The sequence below is a fragment of the Thalassophryne amazonica genome, chromosome 12 (assembly GCF_902500255.1).
Source record: "Thalassophryne amazonica chromosome 12, fThaAma1.1, whole genome shotgun sequence".
Lineage (NCBI taxonomy): Eukaryota > Metazoa > Chordata > Actinopteri > Batrachoidiformes > Batrachoididae > Thalassophryne > Thalassophryne amazonica.
The window spans coordinates 99783378-99806838 of record NC_047114.1 but is presented as its reverse complement, the minus strand read 5'-3'; the positions used below and the strand labels follow the sequence as shown (position 1 = coordinate 99806838).

General features: G+C 43.9%; 2 protein-coding genes across 2 annotated transcripts in view; both read left to right on the top strand.

The window, feature by feature from the left end:
• lamc1 (laminin, gamma 1) overlaps positions 1-9022 on the top strand; it is a 76497-nt gene extending 67475 nt beyond the window's left edge. The window contains exons 22-28 of the mRNA XM_034183469.1: positions 364-508; positions 759-908; positions 1670-1784; positions 2170-2369; positions 4438-4596; positions 5678-5777; positions 6175-9022. Of these exons, the coding sequence (XP_034039360.1) occupies positions 364-508; positions 759-908; positions 1670-1784; positions 2170-2369; positions 4438-4596; positions 5678-5777; positions 6175-6431 (1126 nt within the window). The 3' untranslated portion in view covers positions 6432-9022. The remainder of the gene's footprint in view (positions 1-363; positions 509-758; positions 909-1669; positions 1785-2169; positions 2370-4437; positions 4597-5677; positions 5778-6174) is intronic.
• A 10511-nt stretch (positions 9023-19533) lies between these two features.
• The window catches only part of LOC117521326 (ras GTPase-activating protein nGAP-like), a 46267-nt gene continuing 42339 nt past the window's right edge, over positions 19534-23461 (top strand). The window contains exon 1 of the mRNA XM_034182638.1: positions 19534-20050. Within this exon, the coding sequence (XP_034038529.1) occupies positions 19534-20050 (517 nt within the window). The remainder of the gene's footprint in view (positions 20051-23461) is intronic.

Here is a 23461-nt window from a genome sequence, read left to right as displayed (position 1 = left end):
AGGAGCGTCCCAAAGATTCCAGAAAAAATCGGGATATGAAGTCACGTTGTCCTGAGACGTGAGCGGTGTGACGGCGGCATTCGTATTATTGATGATGCAGAGAAAATAAAACTATTTCACCACGTTAAACTAATAATTTCTCACCCCCCCAAGTCCTGCCGTCTGTCCCAGCACTCGGACAAACATGAATATTGATCCATGAATGACAAAAAAAAATTGATACTTTGTTCAAAAATGTTGCTGTTAGGGAGTGGGAGGGGCCACCCATGACTGAGAGCTGATTGGTTGATGCCGTCTGAGTTAGAGATTTGCTCATTGACGTAGTCGGCCTCGGTTTACATGACCTCTGACCTTTGTGTGCAGGTACAACGAGGCCAAAGAGATGGCAAAGAACCTGGAGAAACAGGCCAACAAAGTCCAGGCAGAGGCTGAAGAAGCCGAGAACCAAGCCCTGAAGATCCTCGCCAACCTGACCAGTCTCCCGCTGCTGGACACCAAATCTCTGGAGGTAAGATTCTGGAGCGCCAAGAACATTCAGAACCAAAACCGGATCGGAGAAGTTGTGCGTATGGTGATGTCAAGGTTTGGGACCCTTCATCATTCTGGAACAGGAAGCACAGGGAGGAGAATGATCTCAGTCAGCGAGGTCCTGTGATCTAGATCCAGGTCATGTGACCATTAAAGTGGAATTAAACTCAGGACAGACCCAGGTCCAGATGGACTGGTTCAGCCGTTTAATTTTATGATCTGTTTTTTAGGATGAAGCCAGTAAAATCAGGAAAGAAGTGTCTGATCTGGACAAACTCATCGATAAGACAGAGAAAGAATACAATGACCTCCGAGACGACCTGAGGCCCAAAGAACAAGAAGTCCGAAAACTCCTGGAAAAAGGAAAAACCGAGCAGCAGGTGAGACGGCGCTTCAGTGACACTCCGTATCAGTAATCAATAACAATCAGTTAATCTGGGAGGAGCTCAGACTCGTTTCTGGATTTTGATGGAGGTCTGTGGTGATTCTGTCTCGTTGCCAGCAGAGCTGAACTAATTGATCATGTTGATTATTTGATTATTGATCAGTTATTAAGATGAAGTGGGTGTTCTGGTGGCTTCGCTCACCAGTCCTTCGCTTTGTGAGGTCGGCTCCTCTGAGTGAACTGAAGCATTAATTTAAATCCTTCTCGTGTCCGTCTGGACATAAACATCACAGTTAAAGGTGACGAGGATTTAGACTCGTCTTGGAGGTGACGGTCGAGTTGTTAAATGTTGGGCGGCAGACCAGAGGATCCTCAGTTCAAAACCCAGCCAGACTGGAAACTCAGTGAGAGCCATTGGGCAGGGTCCTTAATCCCCTAGGTGTGTGTGTGTGTGTGTGGCATCAGTGTAAAGCGCTTTGAGCTTCTGACTCAAATGGAAAAGTGCGTTATAAATACAGTCCAGTTACCATTTAAAGTGCATCCTAGGTGGGGGCGTGGCTTATGCTGTCACAGAGGGCCGTTGGCTGCATAAATTAGCATGTTAATGAGCATGACCTTTGATCTCAGACAGAAAGGGTGATGTCACAGTGACCTCGTGGAAACAAAAACCCCACTGAAGAAGTCAGACTACAAAACTATGTCTCTGCCTCTCGCTCGGTGTGTTTGGATGTTGAGATTCTTCTTCTGTTGTTTCAGACGGCTGATCAGCTGCTTGCTCGAGCCGATGCCGCCAAGGCTGTGGCTGAGGAAGCCTCAAAGAAAGGACAGTCCACGTTCAGGGAGGCCGAGACCATCCTGGAAGACCTCAGAGGTACCTGACACGCGTGGTGCCAACACACCGCATCCACGTAACGCTCATCCTTCGTGTGGTGGAAACCGCACAGTGCCAACCTGCTTCGCCTACAGAAGCTGGTTGAGGACATCTGTTTATTTGCTCACTGACAAGTTAAAGATTTTTATTTTTAATCTTCAGAAAGAATTGATTCTGATGTGTTTTCATCTAAACTGATGGCAGTGAAAAAGAATCTCAACAGAAACGTTCAGTTCACGATTGTCCTTAGTGAACAGAACCTGTACCAGGTCCGTTCTCATAGAACTGCCAGAAAATGTGACGTCGTGGAGTCAAACGCGTTGACATTAAGTATCGATTTGTCACAAAAAGTTCTCATCTGTAGTTTGTTTCGTCATCCGAACAGATTTCGATAAACGGGTCAATGACAATAAGACAGCGGCCGAGGAGGCCATGAGGAAGATCCCGGCTATCAACGCCACCATCCTGGCTGCCGCAGCGAAGACGCGACAGGCTGAGGCGGCACTAGGCAATGCAGCGGCCGACGCCAAAGAGGCCAAGAGCAAGGCGGAGGAAGCAGAGAGGATCGCCAGCAGCGTGCAGAAGGTACGATGGAAACAAACCCGCATCTACCTGAACTATGATGATGGTGCATTTATTCACTTTCTGAACATGTGCTTCCCAGTTAAGGTTTGTGGGGGTGGAGCCTATTATGGGGCGGAGCCTATCTCTTTAATAAAAAAATAAATAGCTGCGCAAAAATTAGAATACAAGCTATCATATGTCAGAGCAAACAGTCTATAGTGTTTAGTGATGTTAGTGTCGCTAATAGCAGCTAGCATGTTAGCAGCCAAAGATGAAGACGTCCTAAATGTTACCAGTAAAAACAAACAAACAAAAGCCAAACGGTTTAACGGGTAAAGGGTTGAGCTTGCTCAGTGCTTCCTGATAAATCTCAGGCTTCAACTTTTTAGTTGTCACAAAAATAACTGATTCAGTTTTGAGTTTGAAGGCACTAAACTAAAAACACTTGAAGTGTCGATTGCTGTGTGAACGGGAGGAACCTGTGGCTCTGCACAATAAAGACAGAGGGCGACACAGAGCCACACCATAGGTTCTGAGCGTGACTGGGTGACAAGATGGCTCCTTAAGGGTGACATTAGGGAATAGGGATGGGTATTGATAAGATTTTATCTATCGATGCCATTATCGTTTGTGCTTATCGATCCGAATCCTTATCGATTCCCTTATCGATACCTCTTGTGAATTTTGTACTAAAAGTAGACTTCACAGGTTTTCTATGTATTTCATTGAGTCTTAAATAAATATGAAATTAGTCACTGTATCCTTGATCTCTGGACATAAATAAACATAACGGTGTTTTGCTTTGAAGTTATTAATTCCAACTGGACTCTATCGTTCTAACTTGACTCGTCAGAGAGCTGCGGAGCGTTTGGAGCTGTGTGAACAGAACGGAGGACGATTCTCGTTTCTTTCTCCCAACAAGACAGGAGTCCCAGTTAGTAACTTTAATCTGCACAAAAGTGATTCACGATTGACATATTCAGGGATGAAAGTGGTGAAAAACAACAAAAAAAAAGAGCTGAAACCCAAAATTACCCCCCAACACCACCTGCACGAAAATGTTTCAATTCTAGAAGCTCTGAAATGCAATCTGGGACTATTCCAGACAATAAACTGCAGTGAGTGCAGCATCCATTTAGTGAAGAAAAATACAACTTTCCTTATTCAAATTTATTCCAGTAGTATTCTGCTCTTACTAGGATGCAGCAGTTTTCTAGTTTGGCAGAAAGTTCTGGAGGAAATCACTGAAGAAATTAACAAACTGAAAATATGGTTTGACCGAAACAAACTGTCATTAAACTTAAATAAGACAGGGACGAAATGGAGATGTAAAAGTCACTAGGTGTTCACAGGAAACACTTATTTATTTCTGTATGTATGTATGTATTTATTTATGTATGTTCATTGTTAGTTTTTATATTTTCTGTTGTTTCTATTCAAGTTCTTTTTGCCTCTTTCTCTAAAATTGCATATAATAATCATTAGATTATTAATATATAAACAAAAATAAATTTAAGAAATATTACAATTTGAAAACAAATGCACCCGAACGTGATGACAGCTGCAATTGCTAAATGCTAACTTTTAACATTGAAAATGCCATAGACATGCTAACGCGTTAGCATCGCTCCCGTTTTTAAGTTATAAAATACATCTATCAACTGTTTCAGAAGACCATAACAGGTCGGTTTAACATAGAAAAGGTAAATAATACTCAGACATATGCTCTTTAGGGTTTTGGCGGGGGAAAAGTAAGCAAAAGAAAGAAAGAATAAACGAAGCAATAGATCGAAGCATTGCTTCAATCTGCGAACCAAAGCCGCGCTGCAGAAAGGTTGATTACAGACCCGCTGCAGGGTCTGTAATCAATGTAGAGAAATGATCATTTTCCTGACAAACATCCCCAAAAACAACAGCCACTCTGAAGGACCGATAACAGAATTGTTAAGCAAAAAGCTTATTGATGTCGAATCATTTCTTAACGATACCCGAAAGGAACCAGTTCTTGATACCCATCCCTATTAGGGAATGGGACCTGGGTGGACGTCGCCCTGTTGACCCTAAATGAGACTCTTGTGTTTTTATTTAGGGCTCGGCTAAGACCAAAGAGGATGCGGAGAAATCACTCCAGGACACCAACAAGCTGGACAACGAGGTCAACGACATGATGAACCAGCTGGACGGCGCTGAGCAAGAACTGGCCCGGAAAAAAGCCGAGGCCGACCAGGACATGATGATGGCGGTGATGGTACGATGCGCTGTACCTGCTTCACGCTTCCAAAGCCTGTTTCCTTTAATGTTTATAATTGATGATTGTGGACACGTGCTGCTGTGCGTTTTTGGCCCTTTTAACCTCTTATGACCAGCTGTTTGTCTGTTACACGCACGGAGGCGACTCGTTCTCTCTGTGCGTATGAGCAGAACGAGTGCCTAAATGTTCCCCAGGTGTGAATTTTAGTGGCGTGACTGAGTGCACTGAGGCTGTGCATGTGCAGACGCAGAGCACATCCGATCTTCAGACATTTCACCTGTTAATCCACTCGTCTTTTTATCAACTCCACAAGCCTGTCAGGTATTAACCCTTTTTAAAGGAGATGATCAGTTATTGACCCGAGTGATGTTAACGAATCTTTTCCACCACTCAAGAGAGAGAGAACTCTTGGGAGTGTCCAAGTCCATTTTGCTGTTTCCGTGATGCATGAAGTGAAGCGCAGTGTTCAAAGGGTTCGTATGTCATCTCTTAACTAACCATGTGCGTTCTGAGTCTCATCGTTACCTTCAGGTGGCGGCATGCCAGAACCTGCCGCGTTTAGATGGCGGAAACAGAAATCAGTTTTTCTGGCATCCAGCCTGATTTCTGCACAAAGTGTTGATATGCTCTCGCAAATTATTTATGGAAGCAGCAACCGAAAGTCCCTGAGGTGAAGCTGTTAGCACCTCGTTCCTGCAGCACCTCCAAAGTTCTTAACTGTGTGTGTGTGTGTGTGTGTGTGTGTGTGTGTCACACTCCTGCCGCTCTCTGAACAGTGATGTGGATAGAAATGCACCTGGTCACGCCTGTTTTTGTGACCAACATGTCCATAAATTCACAGATGAGAGAGTGAGGACATTTCCTGTTTAAAGGACGCAGATGAGAAAATGAGACTGACATCGGCTAGAAACTAGCAGTGACAGCAGTGCAGAAGGTCGCGCTCACAGATTCTGATGCATGTTTCCTCCGTGTTGTGCAGCCTTTCTGCCACCTGCTGGTTGTTGGAGGCATTACAGTGGGTGGATTGAATCCAACGTGTCAACATAAAATCGTAATAATACTTTTGATGATTTTGCAGGCGTCGGACAATGCTAAGGCGGCCGAAGACAACGCACGCAAGGCCAAGAGCGCCGTCAAGATGGTGCTGAACACTATCACTGCCCTGCTGGACCGGCTGGGTAAGAACACTTTGACACCAGCAGGTCAGGGTTCATCCTGGTCCAGAATAGTCTTCCTGAAAATAAACGTGAGCCTTGTGGTTTCTGTGTGTCATAACAAGTTTCCTGTAATTACGGTCGTTATCATCGTATTGATTGATTAATGATCAGATGAAATCTGACCTCATGACTTTATTTTAATCTTATTTTAATATTTTAATCGAGTGTTTTTGTTAGTTTCTGATGGTTTGGAGACAAAACATCTTCACTTGGAGACGTCTGGCGATTTCCTGTGACTCTAAACTGTCCAAATATTTATGGGCCGCGGCGACTGAAGCTTCTGGTCGACCCGCTAAAAGAGTTGTTAGCGGGACTCGGTGGGTTCAGGACATAAACGTTTTGCTTTTTGATTCCTCAGGGAACATCGACAAGGTGGACCTGAGCAAACTGAACCAGATCGACGAGTCCCTGAAACGAGCCAAGGCCAAGATGGCCGACAGCGATCTGGACAGGAAGCTGGCGGAGCTGAACGACGTGGCGAGGACGCAGGAGGAGATGATCAACGACTACGACCGGCAGATCCGTGAGATCCGCGCTGACATCAGCAACCTGAATGACATCAAGGACACGTTACCCATAGGCTGCTTCAACACGGCGTCTCTGGAGAGACCTTAGCTCCGCCCACCTGCTGCCGCGGCAAACCAAACTCTGTCGCCTTTCTACCAAAATGTCTCTGATTGGCCACGTTTGTGTTTTTCTTTGTTTTGTGGAACTCGGCGACACAGACAACCTTGAAGAAAACCCGAACCACAAACCCGGCGTGACTGCACCATCTGTTCCACAATAACCTCAGCGGCTCCTCCCACCACTGCCGCCTCAAAGCCTCTGGACACGCTCGTCTCAGCCCCGCCCCCTTTCTTTATCAGTGCAGCCATGTTTTCAGTGAAGGAATCTTCGTTCTGTTTTTTTTTTTTTCCCTCATCGCTACAGCAAACATGTTGGTGCCGCTGCTGGAACGACAACGGCGGATTAAAAACTCAAATCTAAACTTTGAGGCAAAACGGCCATAACGTTTTCAGAATAAAGTCAAAATATTTGTAGGTTGATAAAGTCGGAACGATGGGAAAAACACATTTTGTTTGTTAAACAGCAAACAAAAACGACTGTGCTAACATCTTAACATATTTTTAAAATCCATAAGCAAAAACAAATCTCTTCTATGACTGAAATGGATAAAAATACTTTTTTATATAAATAATCATCATCTTGCTAAACGTCGTAGACCGCAATGGTATCGGGCCGGTGACGAGTTGGTGCTGGAACATCGAAGACATGAAGCTAATTGTTATACAAAATATCAACGTCAAAACTGTAAACTTCAATTAGCACTCGTATAGCAGCGTTCTGCGCTAGCTACATGCTAATGAGCCAAGCTAGTTACTAGCTAGTGTATTAGTGGGTCCATTTGCTAAATAGAAATGTTTTTAGCAAACTGCTAGCCTCTGATAGCCCGTACCAACACGGCTTGTGATTGAATTCTGACTTTAATCTCAAATTATTTCTTTGTGCCAAATATTTCACCATAAATGTCAACTTTCCGAAGATTTCCTGAAAGTTAGTTTTTTTTTTCTGTAAAACTGTTCATTTTTGCTGTAATCTCGAACTATAATCTCATGAATTTCTCTGTAAAATCCATTTTTCAAAATTAAAACTTTATACTTCAGCTGACTTTACAATTAAATCTGTGGCAGAACGATGCACATGATGTCAGTATGTTGTCAATCTCAACTTTTGATTATCTTGTTTTTAAAAATAACATTCTGACTTTATTTCTTTAACAATACTAATGTTACGATTTTAGTATTCTGACTTTACTTTTTAAAATGGTGCAAGTTTTTTGTTAATCCTTTGACTCTGTGTTGTAAAACACGTTTTCTGTTTTTGAAATCCACTTTAATCACAGTGTAAAATGTGTAACTCTACATTATTCTCACAACATTCTGCTTTGTCATAAATCACGATTTTCGTAGGCGTAATGACTTTTTTCCCTCTAATTGTTGTCTTTTCAAGCGTGTCGGGTCGTTGGATTTTTCCAGCAGTGGCGCTAACTCGCCCAAAGCATTCACGAAAGTATTTTATCTCAACTCTTCGACAGTATTCGCACCACCATCGGGTGGTGCTGTTTAGCTTCACCTACACTCCTGGTGCATCCTTTTTTTTTTTTTTTTTTTTCTTTTTTTTTCACACTAATTTTTGGTCACAGGTGTTTTTGTGACTGAACACGTTAGCGTTTGTTTCCAGGCTACAATCCATCACTATGCAACTTTGTACATTTTGCGTAGCGAGAACTTTATCTGATACACTGGTGCTAATAATTATTTCAAAGTTATATTTTTGTGTGAATGTTTTATATTGTGACAGAGTGAGGAATTTATTTGTGTAAATATGCGCGTCAGTGACAAAACGCTGGCTGCTTTTAAAGAAAATTCCAACATGCGAACAGTCGCGTTAATCATAAATTTATATATAAATATTTACAATAACGTTTGTTTCATTATCACGTGTTTGCTTGTATACAAAGCTCAATATGTGTTTTATTGATTTTTATCTGTATCACAACTTGTTTTTATTTTTGGTCTGATTCAAGACATGTTGGCATTTGAAGCCACACCCACTGCCCGCTGCACACGTCGTGTGAATGAATGAAGCGGTTTTGACACTGAAGCCAGTTTCTCAAACCTGACGACACAGAAGTCTTAGAAATAAAAAATAAACAATGAAAGGTTCTATCAGGGCGGCCGTGATGATTTTCTTAATTTGACGTTTTTCTTCTGTTGTCTCTTAGAAACATGAATTTTTGAGCTAAAATTGTGCCTTTATTCTCATTACATTTGATGATTTTTTTTTTTTTTTTGTTTCCATTTGGAATAAAAAGAAGAAAGAAAAAAGTATTTTTTACAATAAAACCTTTGGTTTATGATTTGTAAACTTGTGGCATTTAATTTTGATTTTTTTTTTTCAGATTTTAAGTTTATTGGATCTAAAGTCTGACTGAGGGCAAAAAGTTTAAAATTGTCATAAGTAAAATACTTTTACTTTTCTTGGAATGCTTTCAGCATAAAGTTGTCACTGTTTTATTGCAATTCTAACTTTTAACTTTAATCAGTTTCTGTGTGTAAATGACCTGAAGTCTTTATTTGATTCGTCGACTTTGCAAAAATTAAATGAACTAATTGAACGTATTATTAAACCTCATTTAAATCTTAGTGTTTGTTTTATTCCTCCGTGCAGACGGGGGTGCTGCAGGCTGTGCAGCGCGTGCAGACGTGATGTTTCAACATTATATTAAATTATAATGTGCCACTCGTGTGTGTGTTAGTGTTTTGCCAGACAGGTTTCTGTGACCTGAATAAACCTGTTTGCTCATCTGACTGTAAATCAAACGTAATGATATAATAATAAAAGAAAATAAATGAACCATTTGTCTTTTACAAAGTTAAACACACTAGTTTTGTTCTTTGGTGTTCAGTTTAAGTCATTTCATTTCTCAAAGGAGAGGTCCAATTTTGGCCCAAAATAATTCTTTTTTTTTTTTTTTTTGTCCACTGCTGCATCCGTCAAAATGATGGCCAGTTTTCCAAGTCTGTCTATCCGTGTCTCGGGTTTGAGGTTTGCCTCTTGGCCCATCGGTTCCTGTTCTTCTGACAAATTCGGCCTGACCGTGTTTTATTTTAGGCAGGTGTGGTGTCCAAGCGGTTAGTGGGCTTGTTTTTGATACAGAAAGTCCCTGGTTCAAGCCCACCGCTGCTCATGTTCTATGTAACGTGGCACTGCATCCAGAAGGGCATCCGGTGTAAAACTTGTGCCAAATCTGCATGTAGATTAAAACATGCGAGCAGCTGAAGGAACTTACTTCTGTTTGTGTCATAAAAATTTCTTTTATATAAAATCTCATTTCTACTGTGATCCTCAAAGATGAAAAAAGACGGGAAGGAAAAATATGTTAAACAACCTCACAACAAATGGTATTTCTGAAACAGAATATAAGATAAAACTAAAAATCCTTCTTAAACTTAGAAATACATCAACTTTTATTGCCAAAAAAGCACCTTTAACTGTCTCCTTTTAAACTAGCTCCGCCTTCATAACCTCAACCACACCTGCTCTTAATTTCAATTATCAACCCAGGATCCACTCACCATCCAGCAGGTGGCAGGTTTATGAGAGATTAAAACCAACAAAATAAAGGTAGTTTTTTGGATTGATGACAGTTTGTCCTCGATTGTATTGATTTGAACATTTTTGACAAAATAAAAGGACATTAAGATAAGTGAGAACAAAAACCATCAATATTAATTTAAGTAAATCTGAGTTTGAGCATTTTGTTCATCTTCTGTTTGAAAACTTGACACAAATTAATTTGTAAAACTTGAGAGTAATTTCTAAAAGTGCAGCTATACACAGAAAATTTATTGTCGTGGTACATACATACACCGAAACCTGTCCTCTGCATTTAACTGTCCTAATTACAGTTAGACACAATCCAACCAGGAGGGACAGTGAGCAGCCACGGTCCGGGGACCAACTCCAGATGTAGAGACGCTGCCTTGCTCAGGGGCAGAGAAAGGAGCAGACCCTGAATAAGCATGTTTTTTGATTGTGGGAGGAAACCCACGGGGAGAACATGCAAACTCCACACAGAAAGGCCGGGAATTGATCCCATGGCCTGTTGTGAGGCAGCAGTGCTGACCACTAATCCACCGTGCCGCCCTCATCAAAGTAAAATTTATCAAACTACAATAAAGATCCACTAAGCGGTGAGGTACCGTGTGCACCGAGGAGGCAGTGACCCTGAAGTCACCAGGTGACCCTGAAGCTGTTCTGGACTTCTGTGGCTGTGCATCGTGGAACAGAGAAAGATTTTAAACAGAAGACTTGACATTTTGGGCAGTTTGCCAGAAGGCACGTGGGACACTGGAGCCAAGACTTGAAGCTGCGACTGATGATGTCACATTTCAGCTCCTACTTCATGAAGCTGAAACACTTTAACTGTGGAGGGAAAAGACAGAAAAACCAGGAAATAGCCAATAATTCAGGCTGCTGCTGCTGCTGACATGAACGGAAAAGAAACGTATTACACGCACTGAACGGCAGGGGGAGCCAGACTCCGAATAACTTCTGTCCGTCCTCGATACGCGCTCATTACTCTTCTATCCAAACAAAAATGAAAACATTTAAAAGGTGTATGTACTTAAAAACACGTGGTTTATTACTGACAGTCAGAAATTATGTTTATAAAGCCAAATATTAACCATATCTTCATAATTAACTTGAAAATGCTCCCCAAATATAACCTGTGTGTTAATAATAGATTGAAATATTTTAGAAAGCTAAATAAATGTCAAGTAAAAAAACTTTTCGTATTTATATATTTAAAATATATATTGTGACAATTTATATTTAATGTTTATTTGCTATATTTTGCTTTTAATATGAACAGCTGTGACATAAAAATCCAGCAATGTTGTAAAAATATAAAAAGTCGCTGCTGATCAAACCAATCAGGTTTTGATATTGTAATAATTAATAATATTTTATTTTATTTTCCGAGCGCGCTCCCTGCAGCTGTGGGTGCGCGCCGGGCCGGCCGGCCGGGGGTGCGCCATGCGCGTTCACGCTAAGGAGAAACGGACGGTCCGCGCGCGCGGCAGCGGCGGAGAGACGCGTCCGGAGTCCGGTTAAGTTCCAGCGGGTTACCGAGACGCTCTCATCCGGCCCGGTCAGGACGCAGCCCGGCCGGAACTTTATCAGCGGGAGGTGGAGCCAGAGCTCCGGGGGAATGAGAGCGGGTCCGCCGGCTGCCGGGCGACGAGCTAACGGCTAGCTGCTGGACCGAAGACTCGATCCCGGTCCCGCTGTCGAGCCTCTGAAGTCTGCCGCTCTGAAAAAGTTTTGTTCTGGTCGGTTATGGACACGGACTCGATTCCAGGGGACGTGGACTCTGCCCACGGCGGACTGAGCCTCCTGGACCCCCTGGTGGACCGGATCCTGGGTGACACCGTGTCCCAGCAGCAGGGATGGCTCCGGGTTCACGGTAAGAACGCCGGCGCCAGGGGGCGCCACCGAGCCCCTTTGAGTTAGGGAAGTTGGTGTTCCGAGGTCTGCCGGTGTGGGTCCGATCTGGATCCTGACGCGAGTTCGGAGGTCAGCACCGGAGCAGCTGGCTGAGCGTCCGCGGTTTGGCTCATGAGCACTGCGGCAGCATCAGCGGCACCTCATTTAGGAAGCTAGGAGGCAGGAAAGGAAGAGGAGGAGGGAGTGACAGGATGAAGGCAGGAAGAAGCTCCTGGGACGTGTCGGTTAGTTAATTTAGTAACTAACCACGGTTAGTTAACAGGAAATAACAGCTACTGAGGGAGGGGCGAGTACTGCGCTCAAACCCTGACAAAACTCTGGACTCCAGGTTATGGAGCAGCAGAGGCCCCACCCACAAATAACCTTACATCTCTGCTGACATCTCCTTTATCCGAGGGTCATTCCTTTGATCTGTCCTCTAGTGGTCTTTGATCCTGGTTGCTGAACTCTGAATCCATTTTGGGATTCTGATTTTTGATCCCAATTGCTTGTCTTTGTGTCTGATTGCTGATCTGTGATCCTAACCACTGATCTTTGACCCTGACTGCTGACCTTTGATCCTGATCTTTGACCCATGCTGCTGACCTTTGATTCTGATGTTTGACCCAGACTGTTGACTTTTGGTCTTGACCTAAAACAAAAACATTTTAACGTTCCTGTTTGTGTATCTCAGTGCCCCACATTTTTCCACACATTGCTTGATTCAAGGTTTGATTAATTGATTGATTGATGGAGTTGGGTCTGAAAGTCCATCCTGCATTGATTTGGGGTCTCCGGGTTATCTGGCATGCAAACTAAATAAAAAGTTTAATTCAGACAGTAATTTACCGACGGCCTTTAGTTTGTCTGCCACCAAAACTTAATGAAACTGATGAATGTCCGAATGTCCAGCTAAGTTGACGGCATCACCACGAGGATGAGGAGCAGCTGGAATCAGTTTGTCACATTTACAACAAAGAAACTCGTGTGGTTTAAATTCCTGTTTCTTCTTTCTTCAGCTTTGTGAAACTTTGTAAAAATGTTGTAACTGTTAGACTGACCCAGGCAGAGGGTCCCCCCCTCTGAGTCTGGTCTGCTTGAGGTTTCTTCCTCAGAGGGAGTTTTTTCTTACCACTGTTACTGTGGGGGTTAGTAAGGTTAGACCTGCCTCGTGTGAAGCACCTTGAGGCAACTTTGTTGTGATTTGGCGCTATATAAATGAAATAAACTGAACTGAATTGGTTGGTTATTCTGGGGACATTTTTTCAAGTCGTAAAGATTTCTGAGTGTTTATTGGACATTTCAACATAAATATGAACTTTAATTTGTTAAACTGACCGGAAATTAAACACCAGCAGTAGTACAGGTTAGAGGTCAGGGATAGAAGTTATAGGTCAGGGTTAGACGTTAGAGGTCAGGGTTAGAGGTCATAGGTCAAGGGACTGAGCTAATAACAGCATATCGGCGGCGCCTTGTTAATCAGCATGAAGTGGATCAGAGATTCTGATGATTTTGATACCTTTGGCGACGTGGAACCATAACAGTGGCCCAAACTCTGAATCCATTAGACGCATGCGAGGGAAGCCACCAAGACACCGTGACAGCTGTGCAGGAGAGCGGCTGTGATTGGACAGATTCTGTCTGTCCCAGCTTCATGGTGGAGTGGGACACAGACTGAGACACGCAAAGTCAAGAACAGAGAGTCTCATGTGTCTTCTGTCAAACCTGAGTTGAGATTTTAGAACGATGTCTTTCCTCAACTGACTCTCCATAAATATAATGAAATCATTAAGAAAGGATCATTTTTCTATTAATAAACTAATCAGTAATCAGCTGTGAAATCAATAATTAATGAGGAAATGATTGATCTGGATCAGTGCAGTCTGTGGACTCTGATCCTGGATTAAGCTCCAACGTGTGCCGCTGTAGTTGTGATGTTTGCAAAATGTGAACCAGACGAGGTCACCGTCGGGAGCAGAGCCCCGCCCTTGCTCGTCTGCTGGAGCCATGAATCAGAACTCTTTCAGCTCCGGATGGCGGCCAGAGTCCTGCAGGGTGACTTCACCACCTAAACCTGGACTCTGACATCACAGGACCCAGCCTCACTCTCTGGTCCGGTTAAACACAGCAAAGGTGGAAGTCCAAAATCCTCGACTGGTCGCTTGAGGCTGGTTCCACAAGGGGGTCGCTCTCTGTAGAGCCCCATGTTAAAATGTCCAACTTGAGAGCAGAAGTAAAGATGATTACAGGAAGTGAAGTCCAGTCTGGGAGCGAGAGCTGGTGCCGGACTTGGTGGCATTAGCTCCACTGTTAGTGCCGTGGTTAGCTTCACTGTTAGCACCACTGTTAGCTCCACGGTTACTGAGGCAGGAAACGGGTCAACATTTTTAAGACTTCCTGCCCTGTCTGCAAAAATAAAGCACCTGAACTGAGGTTAGCCTGCTAGCTTTAGCTTGCTAGGTAACTGAGCTGGGGTGTGTTTGGGCTTCATTCGTCCTGCCCAGGTCACACACAGATACACCCAGGCTCCACCTCTTTACCCTTTTATAGGTTGGCCAAGATGTGGGCGGAGTCAGGTGCTCGCAATATGGCCACACTTTGAGCTTGAGAAAATGCGCAGTGACATAACGGAGGTTTGTTTGTGGTGAGGGTGCAGAACCCACGCTGCATTTGGGAAGAACTGGCGCTGTATATCCACGGGTTCAAAAGCTCTAGTGGCCCTCGTGTCAGTTCCCTCTTCTTGATCCAGGTTCTACAGATTGTGTTCTAAAATATTGATAATTAACTTTTATTATGTATATGTCACGGACATGAACAAGCGAAGCTCTTCAGCATCTCCCCATGTCACTTCGGTCTAGGGATGGGTATTGATACGATTTTATTGATATCGATACCATTATCGATCCAATTCCTTTTCAATACCTCCTACATTTTATTGAGTCTGAAAATAAATAAATATGAAATTGGTCACTGGATCCTTGATCTCTGGACATAAATAGAAATAAATAAAATCTGTAGCATTTCCTTTCAGACATTACTGGCTTGAATGTGTCTCCGTACGTCTGAGCTGAGCTCAGCATCAGTGTCATTCATAAAGAACACATGACGTCTCACTTTGGGAGGGAAAAAAGTTTTACTCAGTTGTAGTTTATTGTCTGTGTTACAGTGTTTGGAAAGAGATGTAATTTGATTAACAGTGATTCACTTTGAAGTTATTAATTTTAACTTGATTTGGCAGAGAGCGGTGCAGCCTTTGGAACTGTGCCAACGGAGCGAAGGACAATTCTCGTTTCTTACCTGTGTCTGCAACAAGACAAGAGTCCGTTAGTGACTTTAATCCACACAAAAGTGACTCATGATTGACACCTTTAAATGGCTTTGAGAGGGGTTAAGAAGCCGACTTGCCACTTCTGAAATGCAGCGAATCAGAGAACTAACGAAGCAGCGGGTCGGAGCACTGCTTCGTTGGTTCAAGCTTCAAAGCGGAGCTGTTATAGAAGAGGTTGATTACAGACCCGCTGCAGGGTCTGTAATAAAGAAATGATAATTTTCCTGACAAACACCCTCAAAAACAACAGCTGCTCTGAAGGACCGATAAGGGAATCGTTAAGCAAAAAGGCCGTTGATGTCGGTGGATCAAATCATTTCGTGTCATTTCCGGTTTGTGGCTTCGTCTACCATCGGTTTGTGGCTTTTTTACAGCTTTTTACAACAATGTTGTGCGGTTTGTAGCTTTTTCTCCACTGGGGAGAATTTGTGCCAGATGCACTTTATTTTGTACTTTGTAGTAAAACCGCATTTGTCTGATGAACCGTATAAATACTCAGCGTATTCTCAAACATTAATCTTCTGTTATGTTCTGGTCCCGTTTGGAGCCGACTGAGGCAGAACTAAGTGTATGTTTGGTGGGTCAAAGGTCAGGACAGACAGGCTTCCTGCCGTCAGCGTTCTAGCGACATTAAACGCATCACCGCCCGCTGGGACTCTGAATGTGCGTATTGGACGGGGACTTTGGAAGTTTATTGTTCTGGAATCATTTCACACCCGTGGACGGTTCAAGTGTCCCGTGTGAGACAAAGACCCATCCAGTCAGACTGGTTTACACATGCACACTGAGGGACACCGAGTCCCAAAATACAATGTGCACAATAACAGAAAACATTTTATTCTCCAGATAAAGAAAATAGTATTTAAACCGTCTTTAATTTGGTTTTGTTGGGTGAAATTTTCAGGAACTAATTTTTTTGAGCTTTTTTATTTTCATTGATATTTGTTTTTTGGTGAGATGTTAAAGGAGACACATTTTAAACTGATAAAGGTCACCAGGGGCCTTAAAAGACAATTTGATTGTGATTCAAATCAATTATTATTATTGTTGTTATTTTGTAGTTGTTGTTAGTGTGTTAGTGTTGTTGTTATTTGTTAGTTGTGGTTGTTGTTTATTATTAGTTGTTGTTGTTGTTGTTTGCGTGTTAGTGGTTCAGGGTTCGGGTCCAGAGCTGGTCAGGGTTGGAATGCGGGCTGTTTAGTTGTCCAGTCAGAGCAGGAAGCAGTGAGTTCCTTCCACATGGGACTGAGGCAGGATGTCCCCTCTGAAACAAAACATCAGAAATAAACCGCCGTCTATTTCAGGACACACAAAAACAGGGAACTGGTCACATGATCTTTACGGGTGCAGAAGGGGCAAGACCACAAAAAAGGACAACTGTTAAATCTTAAATTTGACCTCCCTGATCCTCCCTGATCCGTCCGTACCTCCCTGATCCGTCCGTACCTCCCCGACTGGACCGTACCTCCCTGATCTGTCTGCACCTCCCTGATCAGTCGGTACCAACCTGACTGGACCGTACCTCCCTGATCAGTCCGTACCTCCCTGACTGGACCGTACCTCCCTGACTGGACCGTATCTCCCTGATCTGTCCGCACCTCCCTGATCAGTCTGTACCTCCCCGATTGGACTGTATCTCCCTGATCCGTCCGCACCTCCCTGATCAGTCCGTACCTCCCCCATTGGACCATATCTCCCTGATCCGTCGTACCTCCCTGATCAGTCTGTACATTCCCGATTGGACTATACTGCCCTGATCCTCCTTGATCGCTCCCTACCCGGGTATAGTTATTGGGGTTAGGGGGTGCTGGCTTTTAAACATGATGTTGTGGACCCTGACACTTGGATCAGTATGAACACGTCCATATTTTGGTCCAGATTCAGATAAAGGGTCAGATTTGTTATCTTGTGGGATTAGAGAAAGTGTTTTTGTTTTTTGGTTAATCCTGAGAATAAATCCAGACACGTGTAAAATCAGACATAAGTAAACATGTTCTGTCCAGGTTATGATGTTTGACTCAAACCTTCGGTTTTTGTCAGAGTGTGATCCAGGTCCCTGTCAGACTCGGTGCCCTGACGGGGACACTCACAGACTCCTGACTGTCTTTTGATGTCAGCAGGAAGTCTCTGGCAGGAATCTGGCGATCAGTCTCACCATGTGTCTCCGGTTGGTGACCGGACTGAAGCTCAGCCTGCCTGGGTCTTTGGTCTGACCCACAAACGGCTTGGACCAGGTCAGCAGAAGCTCCGTTATCCAATAAATGAAGAAATGTGGGTCAGTCAGAGCGTGTCTTAAAGATTCGGCATGCTGACAGCCCGACCGCAGTCTGCTTACTGGAAAAACTCCAGAGGAGCGTTTAAACTGGGAACGTCTGGGAAACTCAGCTGGAAGCTGGAAAATCTCGTGTTCGTGAGAAGCTGCCGAGTGTCACAGATTTAAAAAAGAAAAGATTTTCTGTTTGTTTCAGTTTGTGCTGTAAAGACTGATCCGGTTCTGGAACAACATCAAAGATGATGTTTGGACTTTTATTATCAAAAATGCAAAACATAATAAGGTGTGAAAAATACAGAAGGAAAATCTGGACATCAAAGATCTGTTTTTCAAAATGTCACATCCAGTCTGTGTGAAGTCTGTGAGGTGTGGTGGTCTACAGAGGTCTGGTGGTCTACAGAGGTCTTCACGTCTTGTGTAGTTGAAACTCTTTATTAGTGGAGGAGGAGACTCTGGAACAGGTTCTGCTCGTGCTTTGTTTTTGCAGAACATCCGTCCGGATCGTTGAGGAGACACTGCATTAAAGGAAACAATTAATGGACGCAGCCGCTCAGAGCAATTTACAGTGATGCCTCACATACACAAACACAGTAGCAAGATGGTCAGCGTGCTTTACAGTGATGCCTCACATACACAAACACACAACAGCAAGACAGTCAGCGTGCTTTACAGTGATGCCTCACATACACACACAGCAAGACACTCAGCTGCACACTTGCAGCAATATGAGGATTAAGAACCTTGCAAAGGGCACCTAAGCAATTTAACTGTCTGATGGGGAATTGAAATGAGCATAATGGGGTCGGTCAGTCCTTCCTTCCTTCCTTCCTTCCTTCCTTCCTTCCTTCCTTCCTTCCTTCCTTCCTTCCTTCCTTCCTTCCTTCCTTCCTTCCTTCCTTCCTTCCTTCCTTTATATTTGAGTTGAATTAACTGAGTGTTTGTTCAAGCAATAAAACATAAGCTAGTCCTTTTGTTTGCTCCTGGTTTATGGAGCCTCATTGCTAGTGGCCACTAGAGGCCGCTGTTGCTTGTTTCGGTATGAGGTTTCCCAGTTTCCCAATAGGGCATTCCTCATGATGTCATTGGATGAATACAAACATGTAAACACAAAACAAACAGTGACATGATGACACACAACAGGCACAGCGGTTATTTCAGGTCCCGACGGATTTTCACCAGATCCTGTGTTGTAAAAAGTGCCGCCGGAGTCGCCTGTTCAGTTAGGATGGAACGCTCTGGCAGGAATTTTTTTAGTTTTGTTTCTGGCTTCCCCAGTTGATGCGGATCGACACAGAGGATCCGGCACAGTTCCACTTTGGGATTTGGCACAAGTTTTCTGCTGGATGTCCTTCTGACTTCCTGGTGTTCCTAAGCGGTGCCATGGTCAAGTACTAATCAGGACGGACTCTGGTTCCCGCCGGAGGTCTGACGGGATCAGCTGTACTCCTACTATGACGTTATCAATACGTTTGGCAGTTTGGCGGCCGCTCTGGCTCGTCTCCGTGTTGAAGCACGCATGATCTTTGGAGCTTAAGAACCAGATCAAAGGACAAATCTTTGACTCAGGAGCAGCAGTAAATCAGATTTTGAATTTGATTTTATTTGACACTTGTTTCATGCTTTGAACACTGTGGTTTGAGTTAGTGTTCATGAGAAAAGTGAAGCTTCAGTTTACTGTTAGACTGAAGAAAAGCTTCAAACTTTGTCCCCCTTGATGTGAATAAAAGCCTTTGATGGACGTGTCGTGTCATCGATCACTTCCTGAAGGCGCTCAGACACTGGGTGCAGTTTCACTGCGGAAAACCACAGTCTGATGACTCGCTGTTTGCTGAAACCTGATTGGACGTGCTGAAGTGAAACATCATCTGACACTTCCTGTGAGGCAGAGTCACCAGAGCTCGGCTCTCGACATGGAAACAGTTTACATTTGTTAAAGAAACGCTCCGTCCATGGAGCATGTCCATGTTTGACCTCAGCTGCCCGCCTGCCAGCTGCTTTGGCCATCTTGGCGACCTCCACCTGTTCGTCGCGGCTGCCTGGAGGACACCTGTGCGTTCTGAACCATGAGTGGAAGCAGGAAACTCCCAAAGGGCCAAAACCGTGTGGTTCCGGGTCTGTGTGGCACCCAGGCCTCACACTGGTGGCACCATGACATGAAGTCTGGGCAGAAGGCCAACTCCCAGCATGCTCCGGGGCATCCATTGGACAGATACGAGTGGAAGACATCTGCACAAAGAAAAATGGTTGCCCCTGAGGACAAAGGCCACCGGGGCCTGCTCAGCCTCCCCATGCACAACACCATCACGTGTTCAGGTGGCAGAAATGGCGGCTGTCCTGCTACCAGCAGGTATTCAGGCTGTGAAGACCAAGAGTGGCCCAGCTCCACCCACAGGCTCCTCCCCTTCCTCAGGTCGCTGTCAGAGCCAGGAACAGGTACCCACTCAGAGAGAGCGGCGCTCAGGAAGGTAGGCTCAGACGCAGAGCGACGGCTTCCCTCGGTCAGCGGCTTCCTGACCTCGTGGTCTCGCCGGATCAGCCGAGCGGTCTTTGACGAAGCCGAGCGTGACAAACAAGTGTCCGGTAAGAGTCAGAATGTCCGCCATATTGGACTGGAAGCTCTCGGACAGACACGAAGGCGCTAAATAAACCGAAAGACATACTAAGAGTTAGTGTTTTGATGATTATTACCATGGTGCAACGGAGTACTGTGGTGGTTTACATGTGAACAAAATAACTTGAAAATGGATTTTCATCAAGACTCTCATGGTATCAAAGTTTAACATTAACTTAAAGCTATAGGGCCTTTCAAATTTCACAAAACTGAGAAAATTTAGTTTCTACTGAAATCCAAGTATTAAAATGTAGGTTTAGTTTTGGAATATGCCCCACGACTGGAGTTGCAAAAAGCCACACACATGGTGCATATGTCTCGCACGTGTGCCGGGGGGCACACTTGCACAAAATGCTTTTTTGTATATACAGATCTCATCACTGTCAGCTGATCACAGCACACTAACAGCTGGATGACAGACACAGAAACTACCACCAGGACAGGTATATAAATAATTATGACAATACCAATTACATAACAAAAATGAATGACCACATAACACAGAGTGACATGTTGGTCTGGGTGCTGAATGGACAGGGGTGTGTCTGCTCACAGCCACACCTGTAAAGATCTCTGCTCCTGCTCCTGCTCCGGGCTGCAGTGGCTGCACGCAGCGCACCTCGTCCATGTCTTTGATTTGATTTCAGGCATTTTTCTGCACTGATTACAGGTAAGCGATGGCAGCACAGTGGTAAAGTTTCCATCTGGTAATCAGGGTGTATGGGTTCAAATCCTGTGAGTGACATTTTTTTTTAACCAGGGTTATTTAACTGCGGGGTTCTGTATTGCGTCCCCTTTTATGTATTATTTGTTGTGTGTGGGCCGCCAGAAGAGGAGGTACTGTTGGCCCACCACCAGTGGGCGCTCTGCCTGAAGTGCGGGCTTCAGGCACGAGAGGGCGCTGCCGCCATGGACACAGCCGGGGGTGACAGCTGTCGCTCATTACCTCTTGACAGCTGTCACCCATCTACTCAACATCATCTCACTCCATAAAGACCAGACGTCATCTCCACCTCGTTGCCGAGATATCATACTTCATTGGAGGTAATATCCTCAGCCTTTGTAAATCTGTTTATTGTGAGTGTTTGCAGGAGAACTGGTCGTTTTTGAGGAGGCTGTGCAAGACGGCACTCCTTTTCAGCTGAGACCGCTGCAACGCGCTGAGTGTGAGGTGGAGGTGGCATTCCCACCGTTATTGTTACTGGGTGTACACACACCCACACTTGACTGTCTTTGTTCTTCACCAGCAGTACCAGATCCGACAGTCGGGGACGGTGATCACCTGGGAATTCGGGACTTGGCGGCTCCAGTATTCACCAGGTTCTGGGGCGGCGGAAATCGTGTGGTTCCGGCTCTCCTCAGGATAGACGTCTTCTATCCTCGAGCCTGCCCACACGTCACCTTTGTGTATTGACTGTTGTGATATTCTGAGATTGTCTGTATGTTCGTTGTGCACATTCACAACATTAAATTGTTATATTTTGGCTCATCTATTGACCGTTCATTTGCGCCCCCTGTTGTGGGTCCGTGTCACTACACTTTCCCAACATTATTTATATCAACCCAGTGATATTCACAAATTATACAGCTGGTTTTTATTTTATTGTTCTCCATATCAGGGGCATGATGTGGTGCAGCTGATGTGGAGAACGCACTGTGTTCCTGCTCGAAGGACACCGTCGCGTGCATGAACCGTCGCACCGGGATCGTGTACGCCTGCCCGTCGGTGCAATGTTTCATGGTTCGTTCATACGAGCTGTTTCTCCGTGAGTCGCCCTGAGTTGTACTTATTCGTACTATGTATGAAGGGGCCCTAAGGAAAAGAATTATAGCCAAAGAAAATTCTTTTATGACTTAAAGTTCATATCAACACTCAACACTAGCTTTAAAAAAATTCTATACACCAGATTATGAAGCATTACTTCAACTCGTGTCAGTCCTGATGTAGCTGATAAAAATATAATTAGTCACACAGCATCTGCAAGAGCCATAAAAGTGATGTAAAAAAATTTTTGCAGAAGTTACAGCTAAAAGCTAAACTGATAACTTTTAGTATTGACTCCGGTACACTGGCAGCTACTGACACTACTGAATGCGAGAATACTGAGATGCGATCGCTTCATGTTCATGTCATTCTGGAGGAAACAAGTTTGCTCTTTAACATCCTGCTTATTTTCCTTCACAGCACTGTTTATTCCAGAGTAATAGTAAGTCCTTTCGGCTGCTCCCTTGTTTGCACTCGGGGTCGCCACAGCAAATCCAAGGTGGATCTGCATTTTGAATTGGCACAGGTTTTACGCCGGATGCCCTTCCTGACGCAGCATACACACACACACACACACATATATATATGTTTGAAATTCAGTTTGCATTTATGAAGTTCCACATAAGTTAAATGCAAACACGGAATATTTGGAGTATTGTTTTAGCAAGTTTTCAGGGTCTCATGCAGCAGTCTCAAAAATGTTATGAAAGGCATAAAAGTTACATTTTGGTCATATAATGTTCATTTGCAATTGTTGGTGTTATTTTGACTGCAGCAACTCTCTGGTGTGCAAGGGATTATGGGATATCTCATTGGGGTGAATTGTGGCACTTTAAAATGATATACTGTTGTGAAACTGAAATAAACAAAAAACATGCCAATTTTGACACCCCATAAAGTTACTGTACCTTGTGTGTTGGTATTTACAATGTGTGTGATCGGTGATGCGTAACACTGTGTTTGAGATTCACAACTATGTTGGCCTATTAACAATCCCATACAATAGGTGGCAGTATTCTCTGCATTTTTACGGGGTGGGTGAAGAGCTGCTCATTTGAATTTTCCCATAATGCCTTTCTGGACGTGTCTGTTTAAGGCTCAAACCTTCAGGAATTAGTGTATTACTTTAAAAAATATGTGCAATATCGTATTTTTCACTTTATTTTCACTTTGTAAAAATGAAAGAGTTACCATTAATTTTGCTAAACTGTCCGGAATTAGTTGGTTTTAAATGAAACCATGAGTGAAAGGTGCTTTGCACTTCATGTCTCCTGCCCACTGTCTAGCAGCATGTTGAAAGTAAATCTCCTTCTCCTGGGGGAGGACTGAGCTTCTCACAGCAGTCTGTTTATTGCAAAGCACATGACAGGAATTAACATATAAGATTTTAGGTTTTACAGATGTTTATTACAGTTCAGATTTACTCACTATCAATCAATCAATCAATCAATTTTTTTATATAGCGCCAAATCACAACAAACAGTTGCCCCAAGGCGCTTTATATTGTAAGGCAAGGCCATACAATAATTATGTAAAACCCCAACGGTCAAAACGACCCCCTGTGAGCAAGCACTTGGCTACAGTGGGAAGGAAAAACTCCCTTTTAACAGGAAGA